This window comes from Triticum urartu, chromosome 5 (assembly GCF_003073215.2).
Source record: "Triticum urartu cultivar G1812 chromosome 5, Tu2.1, whole genome shotgun sequence".
Lineage (NCBI taxonomy): Eukaryota > Viridiplantae > Streptophyta > Magnoliopsida > Poales > Poaceae > Triticum > Triticum urartu.
This window is the reverse complement of record NC_053026.1, coordinates 629,048,273-629,071,739: the sequence shown is the minus strand read 5'-3', so window position 1 is coordinate 629,071,739 and position 23,467 is coordinate 629,048,273. Positions and strand designations below refer to the sequence as shown.

At 45.6% G+C, this 23,467-nt stretch overlaps 1 protein-coding gene across 1 annotated transcript in view; it reads right to left on the bottom strand.

Annotated features, from left to right (window-relative positions):
* Positions 1-592: 592 nt before the first annotated feature.
* Positions 593-23,467, bottom strand: part of LOC125507571 (DEAD-box ATP-dependent RNA helicase 29) — a 44,111-nt gene continuing 21,236 nt past the window's right edge. Inside the window, exons 2-12 of the mRNA XM_048672113.1 lie at positions 8,835-9,414; positions 7,041-8,202; positions 6,892-6,949; positions 5,866-5,964; positions 4,951-4,990; positions 4,707-4,783; positions 4,566-4,618; positions 3,733-3,814; positions 3,600-3,650; positions 2,427-2,553; positions 593-1,265 (exon numbers count right to left, since the gene is read on the bottom strand). Coding sequence (XP_048528070.1) covers positions 901-1,265; positions 2,427-2,553; positions 3,600-3,650; positions 3,733-3,814; positions 4,566-4,618; positions 4,707-4,783; positions 4,951-4,990; positions 5,866-5,964; positions 6,892-6,949; positions 7,041-8,202; positions 8,835-9,414 — 2,694 coding nt within the window. The 3' untranslated portion in view covers positions 593-900. The remainder of the gene's footprint in view (positions 1,266-2,426; positions 2,554-3,599; positions 3,651-3,732; positions 3,815-4,565; positions 4,619-4,706; positions 4,784-4,950; positions 4,991-5,865; positions 5,965-6,891; positions 6,950-7,040; positions 8,203-8,834; positions 9,415-23,467) is intronic.

Below are 23,467 nucleotides of genomic sequence, written 5' to 3'. Positions count from 1 at the left end.
GGTTGCATGGTGTACATGAAAAAGAAAGGGAATTTCTTTGCATACGACATCTTAAGTAGCAATTTGATCCAGTCTCATTTTTCAAGTGGCGATTTGAGATGTCATCTCTGCAGTATATTCGTTCAATTGTATGTCTGGCCAAATGGCGCATTGCTATTGTATAGGTTGAGATCACAGGAAAATGGCATTATTTTTTACTAAACGACCCCTCAAGAAACTTAATTCATTCACTGACCCTCCAAAAAACAAACGACTCCTCATGAAACTGAATTCGCTCATTGACCCTCAAAAAAACAAACCACCCCTCAAGAAACTGAATTCGCTCACTGACCCTCCAAAAAACAAGCTACCCCTTGAGAAACTTAGTTCGCTCAATAACCAGACAACAAACTAACTTCATGTTCATGGCGCAATGATGATTAGCACCAGATGCACTTACATGGCTGCAACGACACAATTTTCAGTACAGTAGCGTGTTCACCGTTGACAATGCAAGTCAGTTTGTGCTGCAATATATTTTGACACAAAGTAACTTGCCCATGAAATATAGAAGATAACATACAGTAAACATGTCGCAGAAGGAAATATGGTATGGGGGCGTGCCATGCCTTCATGGCTAAAAATCATTATCAGTAGTTTCTCTATTGTGCTTACCAAAATCTCACAGGCAAAGCGGAATAGTGTCAAATTGAGCCCATGGTTACTTCTCGTCACAACAAACACGGTTACATATATCTGGCAAAATCATGGTTATTTCCCCGGCTATCACAGTAGAACTGAAACGAAAATGAATAAAACCAGGGACACGGTCTAGGGCAAGTAACAAGCACCCCAATATCAGAGTAGCGTGCTTCTTTCCTGATGGCTCTACAACAATATTTCTTTCTTGTAGCCAGACATTCACCTGGTACCCCTCCCTTTGGGGTTGCCTTTTCCTTTTCCTTTACCTTTACCAAACCCTTTGGCGTTCCCTTTTCCGCCCCCTTTCCCTTTCCCGTCTGGTCTTCGGCTCTTCTGGGCTCTACTGTCTTGGAATTTATCATCTCTTCCAGATCCATTAGGCCTCCTGTTTTTCTGGAACTTCCCGGGAGATTTACCGTCTTTTGCAGATCTCTCATTCCTGCGCAGATTTTGCATCGCCTTTTCCTGCCTGCCCTTCCGCATCTGTTGGGGATTTCTTATCTCCGATGGCACATCAGCATTTGGTATAGACGAACGTCCGCGACCGGCTGCAGGGTATCTTCTGTTTCCTCTTTGATAGCCAGCTGGAAAAGGTCATAGCATAAGGCCGTGTTACATATGACAGTAATGATATCCAAGTTACGGAATTAACAGTTTAAACAAGCCAAACTATCAACACAACTGTAGCGAGAATATGACAAGAAAGAGATTTCAAGTGGATGCAAACATACAAGACAATAAGCAACCAGTGAGCATATGGTGTCAAGGCTTATCCCGTTGCAGTGAAATCTGGTCAGCATTTTGTCACCAGAGTTGCTTTAACTATACTCAGGTTTTCACTACACCTCAAATAACGCACGTCCAAACATTTCATGACATGTATGGCGCATGGTGGCAATAGGGGGTATATGACTGCCTCACCCATAGCTACTTGATTGATTCATTCTATTCATGATTCCCAATTCGCTACCTCACCCGAATCAGGTCCGCTAAGGGGGTATACCTCTCTGATTCGTGAATCTAGATCGGTGTTCAGAGTGTGGTTTAGTGAATCTGGTAACTACGGTCTGACCTGGAGAGAGAGGGGATGAACATGGAAGAAGATGGGGAAAGGTGGAGAGATGAAAGGGAGAAGAAAAGGAACCAAACTAACATGCTGGGCTATCTTTATTTTGTCTACCGCCAAGCTACTTCATTATCCAATAGTTGCAACGCAAATGAACACAATTCAGGCGACCCAAAATGTAATTTTGCAAGTTTGGCAAGCTAAGTGGAAAAGCACACAACTTACAAAGCTCCAGTGTAATTTGCTTCGAGTACAAATACAAAGAGAAACCAGATCAAGGATGAGAATCATCAATCTGTTAAATAAGATAAGCCTCCCTTGGGTGATATTTAACTGACTGAATATGTGAATGCAAGCACAGCTTCAATGAATTCTTTTTGACAAAATAAAAAGGTGTTAGAATGACAAACCGTAAAGCTGGGACATGCTTACCATACATGTATTTTTCAGAAAACAATTGTGGATGAATATGAAAGCTAAAACAAAATTCGACTGATTGGATGCTTATATAAAGCTTTATTGAAGATGATAGACCCAACAAGAACAAAAGTTAGCTAAAAACAGCTTTGCAGGAAATAAAATGACCAGATTGATGAACTATAATGGACTTCGTATAAAATTTACAGCAAAAAAAAAGACAATCACATGTGACACAAGAGGACAAATAAAAGGTGGTTACCTGGTGTAGATGAGCCTCCTTCTGCACCATCTTTTCCACCAGAACTGATTGCTCTATGTGACTTCTGCTGCCATTTCTTATAGATATCTTTACTCGCCTTTAACTTTGCACTGCTTTCTGTTTTAATCTGAATCACAATAACAGTAATCAGAAGTTTTAAAATTACGTCAACTGCTCGTCTAGACGATTAGGTAAGACATGTCTACAGAAATAATCTAGGTAGGTAAACAATAGAGCACCATATTATAAAGTCTTCGTACACACCTCAAAAACACGGATACATGTTTGTTATTGGCTGTTGCTGGCCAGCGGGTAATCTGCTGATCCTAGCAGCTACACACACTATTGATTTTTTTTTAATAGTACATGTATTGGCGCTTTCCTAAAATTATGTACTCCCTCCGTCTCATAATGTAAGACGTTTTTTGACACTAGTGTAGTGTCAAAATACGTCTTACATTATGGGACGGAGGGAGTATTTACGTCCGTATCGGTGCAACTTAGGTACACGGTATATGCTAAGAAGATATGCAGTATTGCACATCTGAAATAGACCTTCTATGTCCAACACATGACTAATATATCAAAATTCCTCAATATATTGTTTTGGCGTAAATGTTACACTTTGGGAAATGATATTCCTGTTATTATCAACTATAAGCTGAAAGAAATATGTATTATGTCCAATGAAAACTTTAAGTACTCATACTCAACAAGTTATACCATTTAGATAGGAGCCATGTATAACAATCATATAGTTCTATTTTTCACAGTACAAGGATGTATTAAAATTTCAAATCATATTCTTCAGCATTGAAATAATACCCTCTTGTTGGAGATTTACATGTTTTACCATAATAATTCAATTCCAGATTGTTCACATTAGACCATTACAAAACCAATCCTGGCATCAGAACATATATTTTTGGAAGTGCAAATACCACTTCCTCCAATAGTTTGTTACAGAAAAATTGAACACAGACAAACAGCACCGAACTTCCAAGATATTAACAACTGGACAGGCACATATTTTAAGCTGTCAAACTAGAACGGAAAAGGATTAGCTGCTCACATCTAAATTATGAAATTAAATTAGCGATCACAGTTTATACACATCTAGCACAGTAGCACTGTAAACATGGTATATGATGAAACTGTATCCAGAAGATGTACCTTTCCTGTAGAAGTGACACGATCCCCATTATTCAACTTGACAAACTTGTTCTGCAATAATAAAGTAAGGATTAGCATGACCAAACGTGAATTTGCATATTGCAGATCGATATGTTGCTAGGAAAAGTTATACCTTCATCCAGTGATATCGAGTTTTCTGGGCTTGCATTCCAGAAGTTTCATCATCGACTAAATCAAGGACAGCAGCATCCAATCTGCACACATCATTAAGCTTTATTGAAACTTTCAAAGTAGCATGGTGTTGAAACTGCAGACCTATTTCATGAATAATGAGAGCAAATTTGGATACGCTAAATTAATTTGCAATGGAAGCTTTATTCAAAGTGGCATGGTGTTGAAACTGCAGACCTATTTCTTGAATAATGAGAGCAAATTTGGATACGCCAAATTATTTTTCAATGGAAGCATGGGCCAAAATTTCTTAGAACTGAACGGCAGCCCTACTCAGTGTCAGATTTTTAAATAACAGTTAGTTTTGTTGTACTTTCGGCTGAATCATGACCACACTATTAATGCTGGAGAGCGGGCAAGAATAACACGAAAAACACAAGTGTTAATGGACATTCAACAAAAAGTAAGCACATTCAACATGATGATGCAACTTTGTAGTTAAAACCAGGGACGATATGACCTGTGGTAAGCCGCCGGTTATCTGTCCTGCTGGCTAAACTGGTAAGTTCCATATGCACAGGATGATGTGATGTGATCTCAAGCTAATTTTATGAAATCTTGATGTTTATGATTATAAAAGACAAAAAGGTAAAGAAGAATAGCAAACAGAAATTGACCGGGAACTGAAAACCAGGTTTTCTCACCATACTTCTCCCTACACTAGTACATCTCCCAGTATCAGATATACTGATCATTTCCTATGGCTATTGATAGTGGCTCACTTCCACATCAAACAAAGAGTCAATTGTATATCAGGAAACGTGCACAGCATACCTATCTTGAACAAATCCTTCATTTCCCTTTACTGACAACCCAGCTTCTGAATGCTGAAGGGGGAAAGGAATAGTGAAATCAAAATTATGCAGAAATGCTAGTGCAGTAAAAATTAAGGATATTTCTATTTAAGCTGCATACTTGGTTTTGAGGCACTGAACTTATGTAGTGATCCTCATCTCTAAAGCTTTGTGACTTCCGCTTCTTACCACAAACTTCTGAAATTGATAGATAACAAAAATATTATAATCACCATAATAAGAGGGGATGAACTTTTTCTAGGAATAGTGTTACAGAGCTCAAGATGCACTTTGACATTGAAACAGCAATGACAGGTATTAATCTCACTACACTACAGCTCACAGGAAGGAAAAGAAATGTAGACCTTTTTTCTCCCAATTAGAAATGTTTTCTGTATCTTCTTCCTGCATAAAATATAGCCATAAATCACTGTACAAAGCATAAGAACAAAGTACCATATTCAGTGTGGCACTCGCAGAAGAACGAATAAAGGTAGGCTTATTAACATTAGAGTGTTATGCTGTCCATTAATCTATAACTTTCGAAGGGATAAGTGGAAACTGTTCATAAAACACGCAGAATAGGCCATATACACAGAACTGGTGTGTAGTGGATACCAGAACAAGTACTGGCCATAAACGAAACTATCAACCTACAAAAAAAAAAATTACGGAGCAAACAAACGAATTCGCTTCAAATGGATCTGGCATGATTGATGCATCCACTGTGTGTTTCATCTAAATTAGCAAGGCCAAATTATTCAGAGCATTCAATAGAAGTAAATATTGGAGACCAAACAACTAAAGAAAATCACAACCAAGACCACCATCTGCAAATTTCAGAACACGGAACATGAATGTGCTGCAGTTTTAAACAAATCAAAGACACGTAACAAGTGCTTATGAGGCCATTTTTGAGTCACAAAGACAACAGTCATGAAAAGTATTGACCTTCGAGGCCAGTGCAATATATTATTGCTAATCAGCTATGCAAGAAATGAATTCTCCACTTTAGTTTGTTCCAGGCATCTTTGCTGGAATAACCAATCTTTTTAGGGTTAATTTTCCATACAGATGATAAGGCACACCAAAGTAGTATAATGGTTAGGCTAATACTACACCTTAACCCAGTAAACATTGTCATATGTAGTATTTCAAGGTACATTGTATCAAGTGATTATTATGTCAGCACTTACATATCTATGTGGTGGTTTGCAACTTGCTATGCTTAAATGAGAAGTTGAGAACAAACAAAGGTATTACTTCAGAGTAATAATTACCTTTGTTGCCAGATCACCAGACTGTTCATGCACCAAATTTATGATTCCCTCATGGACTTCTCTTTTCTTCTTCATCACATCTAGCCATTGATTGCTACCCTAGAAGGAAGAAAAGATGGTCGTGTTAGTTTTAAAAAAGATACGGTGATATGTAAATATATGTACGGTTTGCCTGAACCACATCTGGAATGCCTAAAAATCATATGAAAAGTTGGTTCCAGAATTAGTCAAGTAATCAGATCAGAGTTATCAGTATACTAAGTTACTAACTGCATGTTGTTTGGTAATACACCAATTTGTATTTGGCCACTATTATTAGTGAGTAAAAGGATTCATGTCACTTCAGAGTCCCAAATAATTCAGTTAGGAATCGACATATAGAGATTTAATCTCATTCCTTACATTTGTTCTCCTCTTCTATGCCCCCACCCAAATAAAAAAAATGTTCTGATTGCTGAGGCAGTCCCTGCCGCAGCTGACTTAGGAACACTATGTGTTGTTTTTGAAACACTCAACTCCTAGCAGTGGCGCTGGATGTCGAACGGTTCACTCTTCTGCAAATGCTGTTGTTGAAGAGGGCATCAAATTTCAGATGAAGATGTGGTTCTCTAAATGCGAGGTGTGGGCTTGTTGGCGTGCGGCGAATACTGTAGCGAATGAACAATGAAGATGTGGTTCTCTAAATGTGAGGTGTGGGCTTGTCGGCGTGCGGCGAATACTGTAGCACATGAACTGGCTAAAATCAGAAGCCCGTTGCCCAACTGTTAAGTAATTAAAGCTATTGCTTTCCCTCAAAAATACCCTACATGTTTCTGCAATGTAGAACCAGTAAGAAACTCTGCCACAAAGGGCATGTGCAATTAGAAGCTCCATTTTCCATGCGCTTACAAGTTAGCTTAAGCAGTAATCAAGTATTCAGATCAGAGCTACTAGTATACTAGCTGCATGTTGCAGACGTAGGAGAATAACTTAATATGATACTGAAATTTCTCAGAACTAAGAAAATAAGATGCAGCAACGCATTACTTTAGAACTTCTTGATCTAGCAGCTTCACCTTCAGCCTCTAGAATAGTCTGCTTTGGCCTGACAAGCATTAAGAATGAAAAAGGACCATTAGATTGCACAAAGCGGGCAAATACAAGCAAAACAAAGGATTGCTAGACGAAGAACCTACCGAAATGATTTCAGCCGCTCCGAGAACGCAATAGCTGAAATTTCATCTGGTCTAAGAACATCTCTGAAAATTGGATGAAGACCTTCACGAGGCAAATCTTTTGCCCTTCTGACAGATTCTTTTGAAGGCATAGCACGGGTCTTCAGATACAAGCGGAAAGCATTAGCGCATGGCTTTTCCAATGCAATCAGATCTGTGCATCCACTGATGACTTCTTTTACTCCATCAGAGCAAAGATCAAGTATTGTCTGAGGAAAACGGCCATATATCGTTTCCCCATCAGCAAGAGATTGGTTGATTTTTAAATTCATTCCATCCATGTCTTTCAGCAGTTCCTCCTCCGTTGGAGCAGGTCTAAGAGGTTTTGAAAGAAAGAGATGTAGGTCCAGTAAAAATGGCATGTCCTCTGAAGTGACAAATGTAAATGCTGTACCAGTTCTACCTTGCCGAGCTACTCGGCCAACTCTATGAATAAATAACTTTGGTTTAGCAGGAAAGTCCCAGTTCACTACATTATCAAGCAATGGAATATCCAGACCCCTTGCAGCAACATCTGTCACTATAAGTAGCATGGTCTTCCTTGCCCTGAATCTTGAAATGTGAATAGTGCGGGCTTCTTGATCCATGGCACCATAGGAAAGGGAAGCTTCTAAGCCCTCTTCTCGGAAAAGAATATTCAAGAACTCTACATGATACTTCGTTGAAACAAATATCATTGTCTGCTCCTCAGAGCTGATACGCTCCCGGACCAAATACAGCAAAGCAGCTAGTTTCTCTTCCTGACGCAGTGTGAAAAAGGCAAGCTTCAGATCAGGGCTGATCTTTTTGTCCAAATCAAGTCTTATGACTTGAGGATCACGCAAGCCAGCTTTTGCGAATTCTGCGAGGGCTTTCGGCATAGTAGCACTGAAGAGCAATGTTTGCCTTGTATCACTCAACTTGTGTAGAATTTTGTGTAACTGCTCGGCGAACCCCAAGCTAAAGAGGGAATCCGCTTCATCAAATACAACATATTCTACCGATCGCAGTGACAAGTCATCAACCATTGACAAGATGTGCTCAAACCTACCAGGTGTTGCAATTATTATATCGGGATTATCAGCCAATACTTCAAACTGACTCTCCATACTACCTCCACCAACAATTAGGCCGGTTTTTAGATCTGCAGAAAAGACAAAATTACATAGTTCATCAGCACTTGTAGCTTGTTTTGTAGCAGCATAGGAGTACAATGGTGCTTTCCAAACTTTCTACACCCCTAGTAAATTTGTGTACAAAAAGTAGTAGTAATTCTGAAATAATTGTTCACTATCCAAGTACATTTCCCAAAAAATATTCTATGATGTATATTACTTACTATATTTTGTGAACTTGTAATAGGGGGTGTATAATAACCTATTCCAAACAATTATGAGGATTCAATCACCACTAACAATTTACTCAAACACCATGTTTCATATCTCAATTGGCTATAGTGACATAATGCATGACAAGTACAAGATCAGTTGTAATATAAATTTTACACACATGGAACTCTTGGGCAGAATAATAACCAGTGATACTGAAATACTTATGCTATCCATAACACTAGGCATATTTATCACATCCATACATGAAGCAAAGTGACATAGACTGTTCTAAGCACGGATGGCGATGATATCATACAACATCAAAGTCTCAAATTGCCACTAGCTAGAATAGAAAGGAGAGACCAGGATCCTGAGATGGCCTGTCACACACAAACCACAGTTCAAACCGTGGAAAGCGTGGCATGGTTATGAGAGCGGTACGCACCGGAGAACTTGCCGAGCTGGTGGGTGAACTTGAGCGTCTGGGTGGCGAGGTCGCGGGTGGGGGAGAGGATGAGGGCGCGGATGCCGGCGCCGGGGTCGCGGTGGCGGAGGCGCTGGAGCATGGGCACCAGGAAGGCGGCGGTCTTTCCGGACCCCGTGCGGGCCATGGCGGCGACGTCGAGCCCCGCGAGGATGAGCGGCATCGCCTTGCGCTGGATGGGCGTGGGCACGCGGTAGCCCTTGTGGCGCACCCCGCGGTAGACCTCCTCGCACAGCCCCATCGACTCGAACCCGCCCGACTTTGGCTTCTTGTTGTGCGCCGCCTGAGCCGCCTTCTTCTTCCCCGCAGCCTTCGACTTCATCTGCGGCCGCCGCCACGGCTTGCGGTCCGCCGTGGAGGAGGCCGCGGCGTCGGCGGAGGGGCTGGACTTACCGCTGGGCGCCATGGGTGGGAGGCGGGGCGGGGGGCGGCGGAGGGGAGACGAGAGATGGTTTGGGTTCAGGGCTTTAGGTCTCAGCCGCGGCGGCGAGATGGCGTGCGGGCTGCGGAGGAGGAGGTGCTGGTGACTTTGTGGACCGGGCTGGACTTATCTGGCTCGAAAGGACCAGCTCGAATTGAAATTTTGATCATGGACCGGCCCATATTGTCCCAAATGGCTTTCATTCTCCATCGTTCTCGGTTAGTAGTAGCGGAAGGATCCGTATGAGACACATGCTTTCGTCATGAGATTTATCTCTCAACTTGATCAGCTAAAGGATCCTTCGGTAACAGAAGCTAGAACGCTATCCTGGGCCAGCCAAGGCGAAAGTGGATTGCACCACAGGAAGGTCATGTCAAGATCAATGCGGATGCTGGGGTGTCAGTTCACCATAATATGGGATCAGCTGCTGCGGTCTGTAAAACGAGGGAAGGAACCTATCTTGGAAGCTCACTGCTGGCAGTTCATGGTCTACTTAATCCGGAGATGATGGAAGCAATTGCTTGCCGGGAAGCGATCGCCCTAGCCCAAAATCTGGGGGTGCAGAATATTCAAATTGCTTCAGATTGTCAGCAAATCGTCAACCACATCCATCTTGGAGCTGGAGGAGAGGATGGAGGCATCATCAAAGAGATTTTAGAGAGTTTTGGACTGTTTCAGTCTTGTAATTTTTCTTTCGAATACAGAACTTCCAATATGGAAGCTCATAGGCTTGCTAGGTTTGGAGTCTCTCTTACTCAAGGGAGATACATATGGCTAGGTCTTCCTCATGATCCTGTTGCCATTCCTATAAACATTTCAGTTAATCAATAAATCCTAGCAGGTTTCGCTCAAAAAAAAGTAGTAGCGGAAGGAGTGGTGGCATTGTAATCTTTTTTTTAGATCCGCATTGTAATCTTTTGGAATGATGAAATAAAATTGGAGGTTTCTAGTTATTCGAAATATCATATTGATGCAAGGGTTTTGGAGCTGTGCCTTGTGGTCCCTTGGAGGCTCTCATGTGTTTATGGTGAAGCGCAGGTCCCGGAAAGGCATAAAACATGGACCCCCTTGTGTAATTTAGTAGCGACAATGGGTGATCCGTGGGTGGTTATAGGTGATTTCAACGAAGTTCTCAAGCATTTTGAGTATGAAGGGGTCGGTCAGCGAAGTCAGGACCAACTTGACAAATTCAGAGATGCACTTGATGTTTGCGGTTTGGCAGATTTGGGTTGTGTGGGAAACAATGGACGTTCGAGAAAAAGGTGGCGGGCGGGACGTACACCCGAGTGCGTTTGGATAGAGCTGTTGCAGATCCAAGTTGGTGCTCCCTGTTCCCAATGGCGAGTGTGACGCATGTGACAGCAGCGTGCTCGGACCACACGCCAATATGGCTGCAGTTTTCTGAGGATCTGAAGGCAAAGAAGGGGGCAAAACCTTTCAAATATGATCTGATGTGGGGAACCCACCCGGAGCTAAAAGCTTTTGTCGAAACTGGATGGAAGGATCAACCAGTAAGCACGACGGTTAATGAGCTTTAGGAGAAACTAAAACAGCTTGCCGGGAACCTATCATCCTGGGATCGGGACACATTCGGCAATGTCAGAAGGGAGATCAAGCGCATGAAGCAAGAGTTGGAAATTCTACGTAGTGTTCCTGGACGTTCGGGGCCAAGTGCACAAGAACTGAAAATTACAGAGCAGCTGGTAGAGTTATACCATCGTGAAGAAATACTCTGGAAACAAAGGTCGAGGGTGGAATGGTTGGTAGGAGGAGACAAGAATACTAGATTCTTTCATCTGAGGGCCACGATGAGAAGAAGAAAAAACCTCATAAAATCCTTGTTAGGAGCCAATGGAGATGTGGTTACAGAGATCAATGAGCTTGAAGAGATGGCAACTCAGTTTTATACTCAATTATATATGTCAGAAGGAGTGCATAATATGCATGAGGTGCTAGACTCGATCCCAACAAAAGTGACGCCACAGATGAATGAAACCCTATATGCAGCTTATACGGGGGAGGAAGTCAAAAGAGCTCTATTTCAAATGTTTCCATCCAAAGCACCTGGTCCGGATGGGTACCCAGCCCATTTTTTTCAAAAGCACTGGGATGTTTGTGGAGAGGAAGTAACTAAAACTGTTATCCGAATTGTGGAAGGGGTTGAGAGTGCCGAGTGCATCAACAACACGTGTCTGGTTCTCATACCAAAGGTGAAGAGCCCGACATCTTTATCTCAATTTCGTCCGTAAGTCTATGTAATGTTCTCTATAAGATTGCATCTAAAGTCGTTGTTAACCGCCTCAAGGAGATGTTGCTAGAAATAATATCACCGGAGCAATCTGCCTTTGTTCCTGGTAGGCTCATTACGGACAATATCATCATGGCATATGAATGTTTGCATTTTATGAAAATAAACAAGGCTCTGAAACATCGTCATTGTGCTCTGAAATTAGACATGATGAAGGCATATGATAGAGTTGAATGGGAGTATTTGGAAGCGGTAATGCTCAAACTGGGCTTTTCACCAGTGTGGGTTAACAGAATAATGGGGATGGTAAGATCGGTGTCTTTTTTAGTCCTTTTCAATTGGAGAAAGTTGGAGGAATTTAAACCTACAAGAGGTATTCGACAGGGAGACCCAATATCACCCTACCTTTTCTTGTTAGCAGCAGAGGGCCTATCAGGCCTCCTCAAATCTAGAGATCAGTCATCGCATGTTGGTGGAATTCAAGTGGCCCCCTCAGCGCCTCCAGTTAGCCATCTTTTTTTGCTGATGATAGTCTGCTGTTTTTCAAGGCGAACGGTGCGAGGGCGACAAAGGTGTCAAACTTACTGAATTCATATTGTCAAGCTTCAGGGCAAAGGATCAATAATAGTAAGTCATCTGTTTTTTTTCAGTAAAGGGTGTCCGGAGGTGGTTAGGGAAGAGGTAAGAGGTATCCTTGGTGTACATACAGAAACATTAAATGAGAAATACGTGGGGTTGCCGTCTGACATGGGGACATCGAAAACAGGGGCTTTCAAATATCTAAAAGATAGACTTTGGAGCAAAGTGAAAGGTTGGATTGAGAAAACTATTTCTGCTGCAGGCAAGGAGATTTTGATCAAGTCAGTGGCTCAAGCGGTACCGGTTTTTTCTATGTCATGTTTCAAACTGCCACGGGGTTTATGTGAACATCTAAACAAACTCATTAGGCAATTTTTCCGGGGTAGCAAGGAAGGGCAGCGGAAACCCCATTGGGTATCGTGGAAGGCCATGACACAACCGAAGAGATGTGGGGGTCTTGGTTTCAAAGACCTTGAGTTATTCAACTTAGCATTATTGGCACATCAAGCTTGGAGGCTCTTAACAGTTCCTGACTCACTGTGCGCTCAACTTCTCAAAGCTATCTACTTCCCAGAAGGTGACATTTTAAATGCCATCTTGGGGCCTCATCCATCACAAGTATGGCGATCACTGATGGAGGGAAGGGATGCTTTGTCGATGGGCTTGATTAAGAAGATTGGTGATGGCACTTCCACACAGATCTGGTCGCAGAACTAGATACCGGGAGATCATGCGATGAGGCCAATAGCTTGCATAGGCCAAAACCCACCGACAGTGGCGGCAGAGCTAATTAACCCAATTTCAGTGTCCTGGAGAGCTGACGTTTTATCTCAATTCTTCCTCCCAGTCGATGTGACAGCAATTCAAAATATTCCTTTGTGCACACGATCTATGGCAGATTTTTGGTCCTGGCAGTACGAGACGTGGGGAGTTTTTTCGGTAAGATCAGCATATCGGATGCTTTGGGAAACAAAGAAAAGAGGAGAAGATCTGTTGAGCGGAAGAGCATCATCATCGGATCATACTCCGGATGAGAAGGGGTGGTCCTCACTCTGGCAGACTAAAGTCCCATCGAAAATCAGATCGTTCTTGTGGAGGCTTGCAAGGCAATCTCTGCCAACAGAGGATGTTCGGCAACACAAAAACATGAGTATGGTGGACAATTGCCAATTATGTGGTAACATTGACTCGTGGAGACACTCTTTGATTGAATGCTCTATGGCACGGTGCGTATGGGCCCTAGCAGATGAAACCATGGTTGAAACTATGATGGAAATAGTGGAACCGATTGCTAAACACTGGCTATTTTAGATGCAAAGGTCATTATCACATGCCCAGTTCATGGAAGCATGACTCTTTGGGCGATTTGGATGGCGAGAAGGAAGGCCATTCACGAGGAAGTTTTTCAGAGCCCGCTAGCAACTGCTTTCGTTCAGCGTTTTATCCAGGAGCTCAAAAGTATAGAAGTCTTGACAAAAACAGCATCGGCATCCAGTACGAGGCGAACCGCTATCCCGATTGGTGCATGGCATCCTCCGCCTGAGGGTCACATGAAGATCATGGTGAAGGGGGGTATCGACCAGGAGCAAGGGAAAGGGGCGGCAGTTGCAGTATGCCGAGATCATCTGGGACATTATATGGGCTCCTCCTCGCTGGTCATCTCCGGGAATGTTGATCTAAATATTCTGGAAGCAGTAGCGTGCCGGGAAGCGTTGGCCTTGGCTCAAGACTTGCTGGTGCAGAAGGTGGTGGTGACTTCGGACTGCAAATGATTGATATCAGATATCCATGGAGGGACGGGTGGAGTTTACCTGTCGGTGATCAAAGAAATTTCTCTCACAAGCTCTATTTTTGATAGTTGTAGCTTTATTTCTGAACGTAGATCAGCAACCAGTGAGGCGCTTTGCCTTGCCAGCTCTCTTTCACTTGATCAGGGGCGCCACCTGTGGCTGTTATCCCCTCATGATTCATCTTGTATACCTCTGAACTCTTTCATAGATCAATAAAGTGTCTGGTTTCCCCTAGAAAAAAGCCAGGGGACTAAGATTTTTTCCTAAAGAAGAAAGTATACTTTTCCCCCTCAAATCTCTTTAGTTGGATCAAATTCCCCCCAAAGTCTAAAACCGGTTAAACCACCCCCTCAACTCTTCAATACCAGATCAATTAGCCCTTTGAGTGGTTTTTGGAAGGATTACAGGTGGTTTTGACTAAACATTGTTGACTGGGGATAATGATGCTGACGTGGCAATGAACGTGAGCAATACGCCGCCGTGCTGCCCATACTTACCCGCCGTGAACAGAGAGTAACCACCATCGCGGTCGTCCACTAGCGGGCTGCCATGGCTGGACTCGGCCAACACCCTCCTGTACCACGCACACGCAACCCTGTCTCATGCTTGACCCGTTCGCCTGGCTCACCTACGCCATCCATGGCCGAGGCCATAGCCCCGAGCTTGGCCGGCCACACCCTGACCACCTTGCAGCCGCGCCCCACACCGCGAGCATGCCCCTAGACGCAGCCGCGCTGCCGCACTACAGCGCACACACGCCCCTGCGTGTGTCTGCAGATGCCCAGCTGTTGGGGATATTACTACTGGGCGTAAACCAGCCTATCTGGGTCGGGTTAACTTCGTCAGTAGTTAAGTATGTTAAAGCCCAAGAAGACAGAGGAGGGTTCAAGGCCCATGGTCACTTCAAGGCCTATAGCCGTAAACCGGCGTTAGTAGTTAACCTGTATTGTAAGTTAGGAATAAGTAGAGACCAAACCGGACACATCTATGAGCCGGTATTGGGACTCCGTAAGCCGACGGGAGTCACCCGTGTATATAAGGGGACGACCTGGCGGCGGTTCAAGGATAACAGACAACAACTCGAGGCATAGGTGAAGCTTGTTTGCTCCCTAGTCATCGAAACCCCATCAATTCCATAACAACTAGACATAGGCTTTTACCTTCATCGAAGGGGCCGAACTAGTATAAACTCTCTTGCGTCCTTGTGTCCGCCTTAACCCCTTCAAGCTAACCCGTCGCGATGGCTCCACGACTAAGTCCTTTCTCTAGGACATCTGCCGTGACAAAACCACGACAGTTGGCGCCCACCGTGGGGCTGGCGCACAAGGGTTTCCGGTTCTTGGAGGGCCGCTTTGAAGGAATCGAGGGCTACGCTGTAGGCCGGATGACTAAGAGTCATCGCGGTAAGCTCTACATCGACGACGCAGGCTGGGGCCCCGAGGCCGGCTCAGTTGAGTACGGGTACCGGGTCCCCTTTGGTAGCATTCATGTTTTCATTGGCAAGATCGGTGAGCCGGTCCCTGAGCCAGACATCTGCACCGACCTCGTCAAGACGGCTCAGCGTGCGCGATCCGCCCGGGTTAAACCGGCCATGAAGCGTGCCTTCGTGGGAGTCATCCATGGAGGAAGTTATGAGGACGGATCGGAATTTCACAGTGCGACCGTCGTTTGTTCCGGTGACGAATCTTCAACCGGAGAAACCGAATCTCTTTATCAGCTACAAGATGGCCGGATTGGGAGTTGTTCCGATGGCGATAGTATGTCGGACCCCTCTGATCTGCCCAACCGGGTTGGAATATTCATGGCCGGAACACAAGCAGCGCTTCATTCTTCGACAGCTGCGGCAACGGTCTCCGGTTCAGCAGCGGTGACGGCTGCCGGGGCAGGAGGCCCTGTGCGCCCGCCGGCTCAGGTTCTATCAGAACTATTTGATGTGTTGGCTGTGCTTATGGCGGAAGTTAATCCGCCGGATCAGGACGTTCACAACGCGGAGATTGCAAAGGTAAAGGAATAGATCACCCAGGCCAAGGCGGATCTGGCGGCTAAGGACACCAGGATGGCCGCAGAGCGGGCCGCTTTAGATGCACAGGCCTACAAGCTTATGTTGGACCAGAGCGCGTCGCGTGAAGTCATGAGGAGGAAGCACCGATCCCGCTTACCTCCGGTTTTCGAGGCCAGAGACCTTTTCAACACTCCAGGACCAAGAGCCGGCAATCCGCTGGAGGGAAACCGGGCAGAAGCCCCTGGGATCGGTGCACCGGTTCAGCCTCGTCAGATGGACCCGCCTCGTCAAAACACCGTTGTACCTCAGGCTGCTTTAACACCTCCGGGTCACTACTCCAACCCAATGGACAATCTTGTTGCCGCTGCTGCACGGCTGGAGGCCATTTCAATTGAAGGTGACTCGCCGCAGGTAGTAGAGACGCGACGGGTCAAGGAACTTCTGAGGACAGCTTTGGCCCAACAGGAAGCGTACTCATACAGCCGTGACCGGATCCACTCGACCCCCCGTCCAAGCCGGAGCTATAGCAGACACATGGATGAACCGGCAGTGTCGAGTAATGAACGACGTGGGGCACCCCATGACAACAACCCGGCGGGTGGTGCTGATGACGCTCAGGGAGTGGTGGACCGGGCCCGCGTGCGCAGGGAGGCCGAGTTAGCCACACAGCATCAGGCTCGGCAGCTCACGCCGGTTCGTCCAATCACCTTGGCTGAACCTGGTGTTACTTCTAGTTCTTTAGAGGTGCCTTGCCTTATCCCCGCTTTACGCAACATGCGCCTGCCCAAGGATTTCAAAGGCCCACGCAAGGTACCAAATTACACGCCCGGTTTATCAGCAATTTGGTTAAAAAGCTTGCTTGATGTGGCCATGGACATGGGTGGAGAGCTATGAGATGGCCATGGAGATGCTTGATGTGGATGATGCGGCGTGTGCGAAATACTTCACCATGATGCTCGAAGGAACGGCCCGCACTTGGTTAAAAAGCTTGCTTGCTAATTCTATCAGTTCATGGGCCCAATTACGAGCCCGGTTTATCAGCAATTTCAAAGATACCTGTAAACAGCCTATGTCGATAGTGGACTTAGCTGCATGCGTCCAGGAGGAAGGAGAATCAACGACTCATTGGGTGCGCCGGGTTTCACAAGTGTTGCACTCCTCAGACCGCATCAACGCTGACACCACAGTATTAACCCTAGATGGCAACTGCCGGTTTGGACCCTGAAGTTGAAGTTGGGACGGATGAAGCGTCATTGCACCGACATGGGGACTCTCATGGCCGCTTTGGTGAAATATGCTGATTCTGATAGTACCAAGGATCCCGAATCTGATGATGACAAGACAGGGAAAGGGAAGAAGAACAGCAGCTCCAAAGGTCAGCAGCATCACTGGGCAGGCAATGGTGGAGGAGGCAAGCGTAAGGCGAATGGTAACATGGACTTTGTGGCTAATACCAACGCACATGACAATGGCCAGCGACGCAAGGGTAGGCCGAAAAATCGTAATGGAGCGCCCAACCCTAACCCAAACCGCCTAAACTATCTGCTAAGCCAGCCCTGTCCAAGACATGGGACGAAGGAGGCGCCGGCAAACCACCTTTGGAAAGATTGCTTTATTATGCAGGAGTTCAAGAATTCTAATAATTTCTGGTATGATCACGAATCTGGCGGTGGCTCGGGATCCGGGCCGGGTTACGGAGGAGGAAGTTCCGGTTTAGGATTCAATGGTAATCCGGGCGGACATAATGGTCAAAATAGTCAAAACAACCAGGGTGGTTACAACCAACAACAGCAACAGTCAGGTTACCAGAGCAACCCAAAGCAGTTGAGTAATGGGCAGTACCATGTCTTCACCGCTAGCTTGGACAAGCGAGACCGGAAATTTCAGAGGCAGGCGGTCAACTCTGTTGAACCGGCCATACCCCGTTATCTACGTTGGTCTGAACAGCCAATCATATGGATCAGAGAAGATCACCCTCCCCAGGTCGATAATCCGGGTCAGTTGGCTTTGGTGGTGGCGCCTCAGGTGGGAGGTTACAAGTTCACCAAGGTGCTCATGGATGGAGGGAGCAACATTAACATCCTGTACTATGAGACCTTCCGTCGTATAGGACTAACAGATAAGAATCTCAAACCGTCTAATACAGTATTCCACGGTGTAGTGCCTGGCAGATCAGCATATCCCGTTGGTAAGATAGCTCTGGAAGTGGCCTTTGGGGATGATCATGATTCCAGGTCGGAGATATTGACATTTGAAGTGGTGAAAATCCAAAGTCCATATCATGCCCTGTTTGGGCGACCGGCCTACGCCAAGTTTATGGCTCGGCCCTGTTATGTGTATTTGCAGCTCAAGATGCCGGGTCACAAGGGGACAATAACGGTTCACGGAAGCCGCAAAATCGCTTTGGAATGCGAGGAAGGAGATGCGGCTTATGCAGAGTCGGTTTGTGCCACCGAGGAGTTGAAGTACTATAAAGACAATGTTGATCCGGCGGACATGACTCCGTTGAAAAAGCCAACTACGGAGCATGATCCGGCCCTGAAGTTCAAATTGGCAGCAGAAACTAAGCTTGTTGACTTCGCACCTGGTGATTCGTCCAAGCAGTTCAGCATCAGTGCTAACTTGGATCCGAAATAGGAAAGCGCGCTCATCGAGTTCATCCGTGAGAATCGGGACATTTTTGCATGGAAGCCCTCTGACATGCCAGGTGTACCGAGGCAACTCGCTGAGCACACACTTAATGTGGATCCTAAATATAAACCGGTGAAACAGTTCCTCCGCCGGTTTAACGAAGAAAGACGCAAGGCAATTGGAGAAGAGGTAGCCAGGCTCTTAGCAGCTGGCTTTATTGTTGAAGTTTTTCACCCTGAGTGGCTTGCCAATCCGGTGCTGGTCCTCAAGAAAAACGGCACCTGGCGCATGTGTGTGGATTACACAGATCTTAATAAGGCTTGTCCAGCAGATCCTTTTGCTCTCCCCCGTATTGATCAAATTATTGATGCTACGGCGGGCTGTGAGCGTTTAAGTTTTTTGGATGCGTATTCTGGCTATCATCAGATCAAAATGGCAGTTAAGGACCAGGAGAAGACGGCATTTATAACTCCCTTTGGAGCCTTCTGCTATGTGTCTATGCCCTTCGGGCTCAAGAGTGCCCAAGCGACTTACCAACGGTGTGTACAAAATTGTCTTCACAAGCAGATTGGCCGTAATGTACATGCTTACATGGATGATATCGTGGTTAAGTCTAGGGAGAAGGAGACTCTGATTGATGATTTGAAGGAAACCTTTGATAACCTGAGGACATACAAGATGATGCTTAATCCGGACAAGTGTGTCTTTGGTGTACCGGCGGGCAAGTTATTAGGCTTCTTGGTGTCCAATAGGGGAATTGAGGCTAATCCGGAGAAGATCATAGCCATCACCTCCCTCGCTAAACCGAAGTGTATCAATGATGTTCAGCGCTTGGCAGGCCGGATTGCTGCGTTAAGCCGGTTTATCAGTCGCCTCGGTGAGAAGGCAATCCCTTTGTATCAGATGTTGAAAAAGACGGATCAGTTTGTCTGGAGTTCTGCTGCTGATGAAGCATTTGAGGACTTAAAACGGCAATTGGCCAATCTGCCTGTGCTCGCTGCTCCCATTGACAAGGAGCCGTTGCTGCTATATGTTGCTGCTAATGCTCGGGCGGTCAGCGTGGCTATTGTGGTAGAGCGAAAGGAGGCAGGTAAGGAGCATCCGGTTCAACGTCCGGTCTATTATATCAGCGAGGTGCTCATTGAGTCCAAGCAAAGGTATCCGCATTGGCAGAAGCTGGTGTATGGAGTTTTTATGGCAAGCCGGAAGCTTAAACAATACTTTCAAGGGCATCCAATTACAGTGGTCAGTTCTGCTCCTTTGAGAGATATCATCCAGAACCGGGAAGCAACTGGCCGGATTGCCAAGTGGGCTATAGAGCTGGGGCCGTACAGTTTGAAGTATGTGCCTCGGACAGCGGTTAAGTCTCAAGCACTTGTTGATTTCATCAATGATTGGATGGAAATGCAAGCACCTGAAGAAAAGTTGAATCATACGTATTGGACCATCCATTTTGACGGATCCAGGCAATTGGAATGCTCGGGGGTTGGAGTCGTATTAACCTCCCCACGAGGTGATAAGTTTTGTTATGTTCTCCGCTTAATGTTCCCTTGTACTAACAATGCAGCTGAGTATGAAGCCTTGCTCCATGGTCTCCGGATTGCTAAGGAGATGAATCTAAGTCGAGTTAAGTGCTTCGGTGACTCAGACCTTGTGGCTCAGCAGGTGTCTGGCACTTGGGACTCCAAGGACCCACTCATGGCAGCATATCGTCGTGAGGTGGATATTGTTGCAGGTTATTTCATAGGCTATCAGGTGGACCACGTGGACCGGCGGAAAAATGAAGCGGCGGACGCTTTAAGCCGGCTGGGCTCTCAGCGCAAACCGGTCCCGCCCAATGTTTTTCTGGATGTGCTGCACAACCCGTCAGTGAAGAGGATTTGGCTATTCCTGATCTGGAGGCTCAATTGGTGGCAGCTCTTCATGTTATTCTGGATTGGACGCTTGCTTACCTGGCGTACAAGAACCGGGGCGAGTTGCCAGAGGATGAGATTCTGGCCCGACAGATAATCCGGCGATCCAAGTCCATGGCTATCATCAACGGGGAGTTGCATCATTGCAGTGTATCAGGAGCTTTTCAATGTTGCGTGTCCCCTGAAGAAGGCCGTGAAATTTTGTGTGAGATCCACGAAGGAGATTGTGGTCACCACGCCGGTTCAAAGTCTCTGGTGGCTAAAGCGTTTCGCCATGGCTTCTATTGGTTAACTGCTCATGCTGATGCGGAGGATCTGGTCAGATGATGTGATGGTTGCCAAAGGTTTTCAAGACGTGCTCATGTACCGGCTCAAGAATTGAGAATGATTCCAATTACTTGGCCGTTTGCGACTTGGGGGCTGGATATGGTTGGGCCTTTCAAAAGGTCCAAAGATAAGAAGACCCACCTCTTGGTGGCGGTTGACAAGTTTACAAAGTGGGTGGAGGCAGAACCTGTTAGCAAGTGTGATGCGGCCATGGCGGTTCAGTTCATCAAAAAGGTGATTTTCCGGTTTGGCTTTCCGCACAGTATTATCACAGATAATGGTACCAATTTGTCCAAAGGTGCTATGAAGGAGTTCTGCGAACGGGAGCACATCTGGCTCGACGTTTCATCAGTGGCACATCCACAGTCCAATGGTCAAGCAGAAAGAGCTAATCAAGAGATCCTGAGAGGCATCAAGCCCCGGCTCATGGTTCCTTTGCAGAGAACGCCGGGTTGTTGGGTAGAAGAATTACCATCTGTGCTATGGAGCATCAATACAACACCCAACAGATCAACAGGATACACACCGTTCTTCATGGTTTATGGAGCGGAGGCGGTTCTCCCCAGTGATATCCATCATGATTCACCTCGTGTAACGGCTTATATTGAAGCGGACAACAAGACAGCACGGCAAGATGCTTTGGACCGGTTGGATGAAGAGCGTGACATCGCAGCCGCCCGATCGGCGATTTACCAGCAGGATCTTCGTTGTTATCACAGTCGCCGGGTCAGAACCAGAACCTTTCAGGAGGGAGATTTGGTGCTTCGGCTCATCCAAGATCAGACTGGTATGCATAAGTTGTCCCCACCTTGGAAGGGGCCTTTCATGGTCAGCAAGAATCTGCACAATGGGTCATACTATCTGATCGATATTCGAGAACATAAGGACTCACGTACATCAGAGGAGGAGACCAACAGGCCGTCGAACATAGCTCATCTTCGGCCTTATTATACCTGAGCCATTGGTTCTACTTATGTACATATTACAGCGATGTATATATTAACTATAATAAACCGGAACCTCAGCTAAAGCGGGGTATCTGTTCTTTTACATCATGTGTGGTTACACTGAGTTGTTTTAAAGCGGCTTCCGGTTTACCCCTTGAGTTCGCTTTGCTAAAAGCATCATGTTATATCACTTGGAGGATTGGTCGTGTCCGAACCAATACCATGCCTCTTGATAGGCGAGAGCCACCAGATCACTTGGGGACTTGGTCATGTCTGAACCAGTCATGCCTCTTGATCGGCCTAAGGCCACAGAATCACTTGGGGGCTTGGTCGAACCCGAACCATGACCATGCCATTTGGTCGGCATAAATGCCACGGTTTCATTTGGGGACCTGGCTGACTAGAACCATAGTTACACCTAACGGGAGCTTGGTCGTGTTTGGCCATGGTAACGCCATTTGATCAGCTTAAATAAACCTTTTTTGGCAAACGGTTTTGTCATTGCTTTTGCTTCACACTTTTCTTTGAAGGGGTTTTTTTTGCTTTTTATTGCATTTTTTAAACTGACAATTTTTTTAACCAATCAATTGACGGAACACAGTTCACGTCAATCCGGAGACTATTTGCCCGGTTTGATCCTTGTTGTTAACATCCTCTTATGGAGTAACACGGTGATTATTATAACCCGGCACGGTTTACATGGTAAACCAGCGTCATATATATATACAGGAGCTGTTATCTCCTCCAACAGTGTGGGTTTGCAAAACTCCGCTTCAAGATTGGCCAAGCCAACTTCACACTCAACGATGGCAGGTATTATGTATCTCAAAAATTTGATCATATACTTAAAATTTTGTTTTGGATGTTTTGATTTCATATATACAGACATCATATTCCGCCTGACGGTACAACCGTGGTGGCACTTGACGAATTTCTCATTTCAGAAAGTGTTTTAGAAAGTTCATTACCACAGGAAGAACAAATTATGCACGAAGGCATATCAACATCAAAGGTATCAGCTAGCCTATTACAAGGCAACATGGTGCCCATAATAATATAATTGTTTTTCACAAAGGAGAGGCAGTTTTAAAACCGGCTTCTGGTTCAAACTTGGTCACCAGCCTGGCCTGATGGTTGTGGGTCATCCTGCGCCGCTTCAGCCTCCGTTTCTCTACCCAGCGGCTGGAAATCCACAGTTGTCCAGTCGATTCCCATTAATACTTGAAAAACAGCTTCATCATGGATCAGCAATGACGGGTCAATATCGAGAGTGTAAGTATGCTTATGGATCGGAGGGATCAGATTTTCCGATTCATGGATTGGTGCAGCTATTCGCTTGTTCTGACTGTCATATTGCGCTTGATAATGAGACAAGTCTGCTTCCTCAGCCAACTGACAAGCTAGCGGACGTACCTCCCGGTTTATTGCTCGCAGATCCGCTTCACCAAATTCTGACCCATCTTCCTTCAAGCTGGGATAGCCCCGAGCCGCTTCAATAGGATCAAAATCCGGCACCCAGGCTTTTGCCCGGATTAAGGCGTTGATTGCACTGGTTCGAGCAGCAGATTTCTTCATCTTTTCAACCTGGGTAGGAAGCACTGACAGTTTCATCAGAGTATCTTGAATCAAAGTGGGCGCCGGTTTGTTATGAGACGCGGTACAGATGATCCGCTGGGCACCAGTATACAATTGTTCAACCAATGTATAGGTGGCTTTCAATTTCTTCCACACATCTG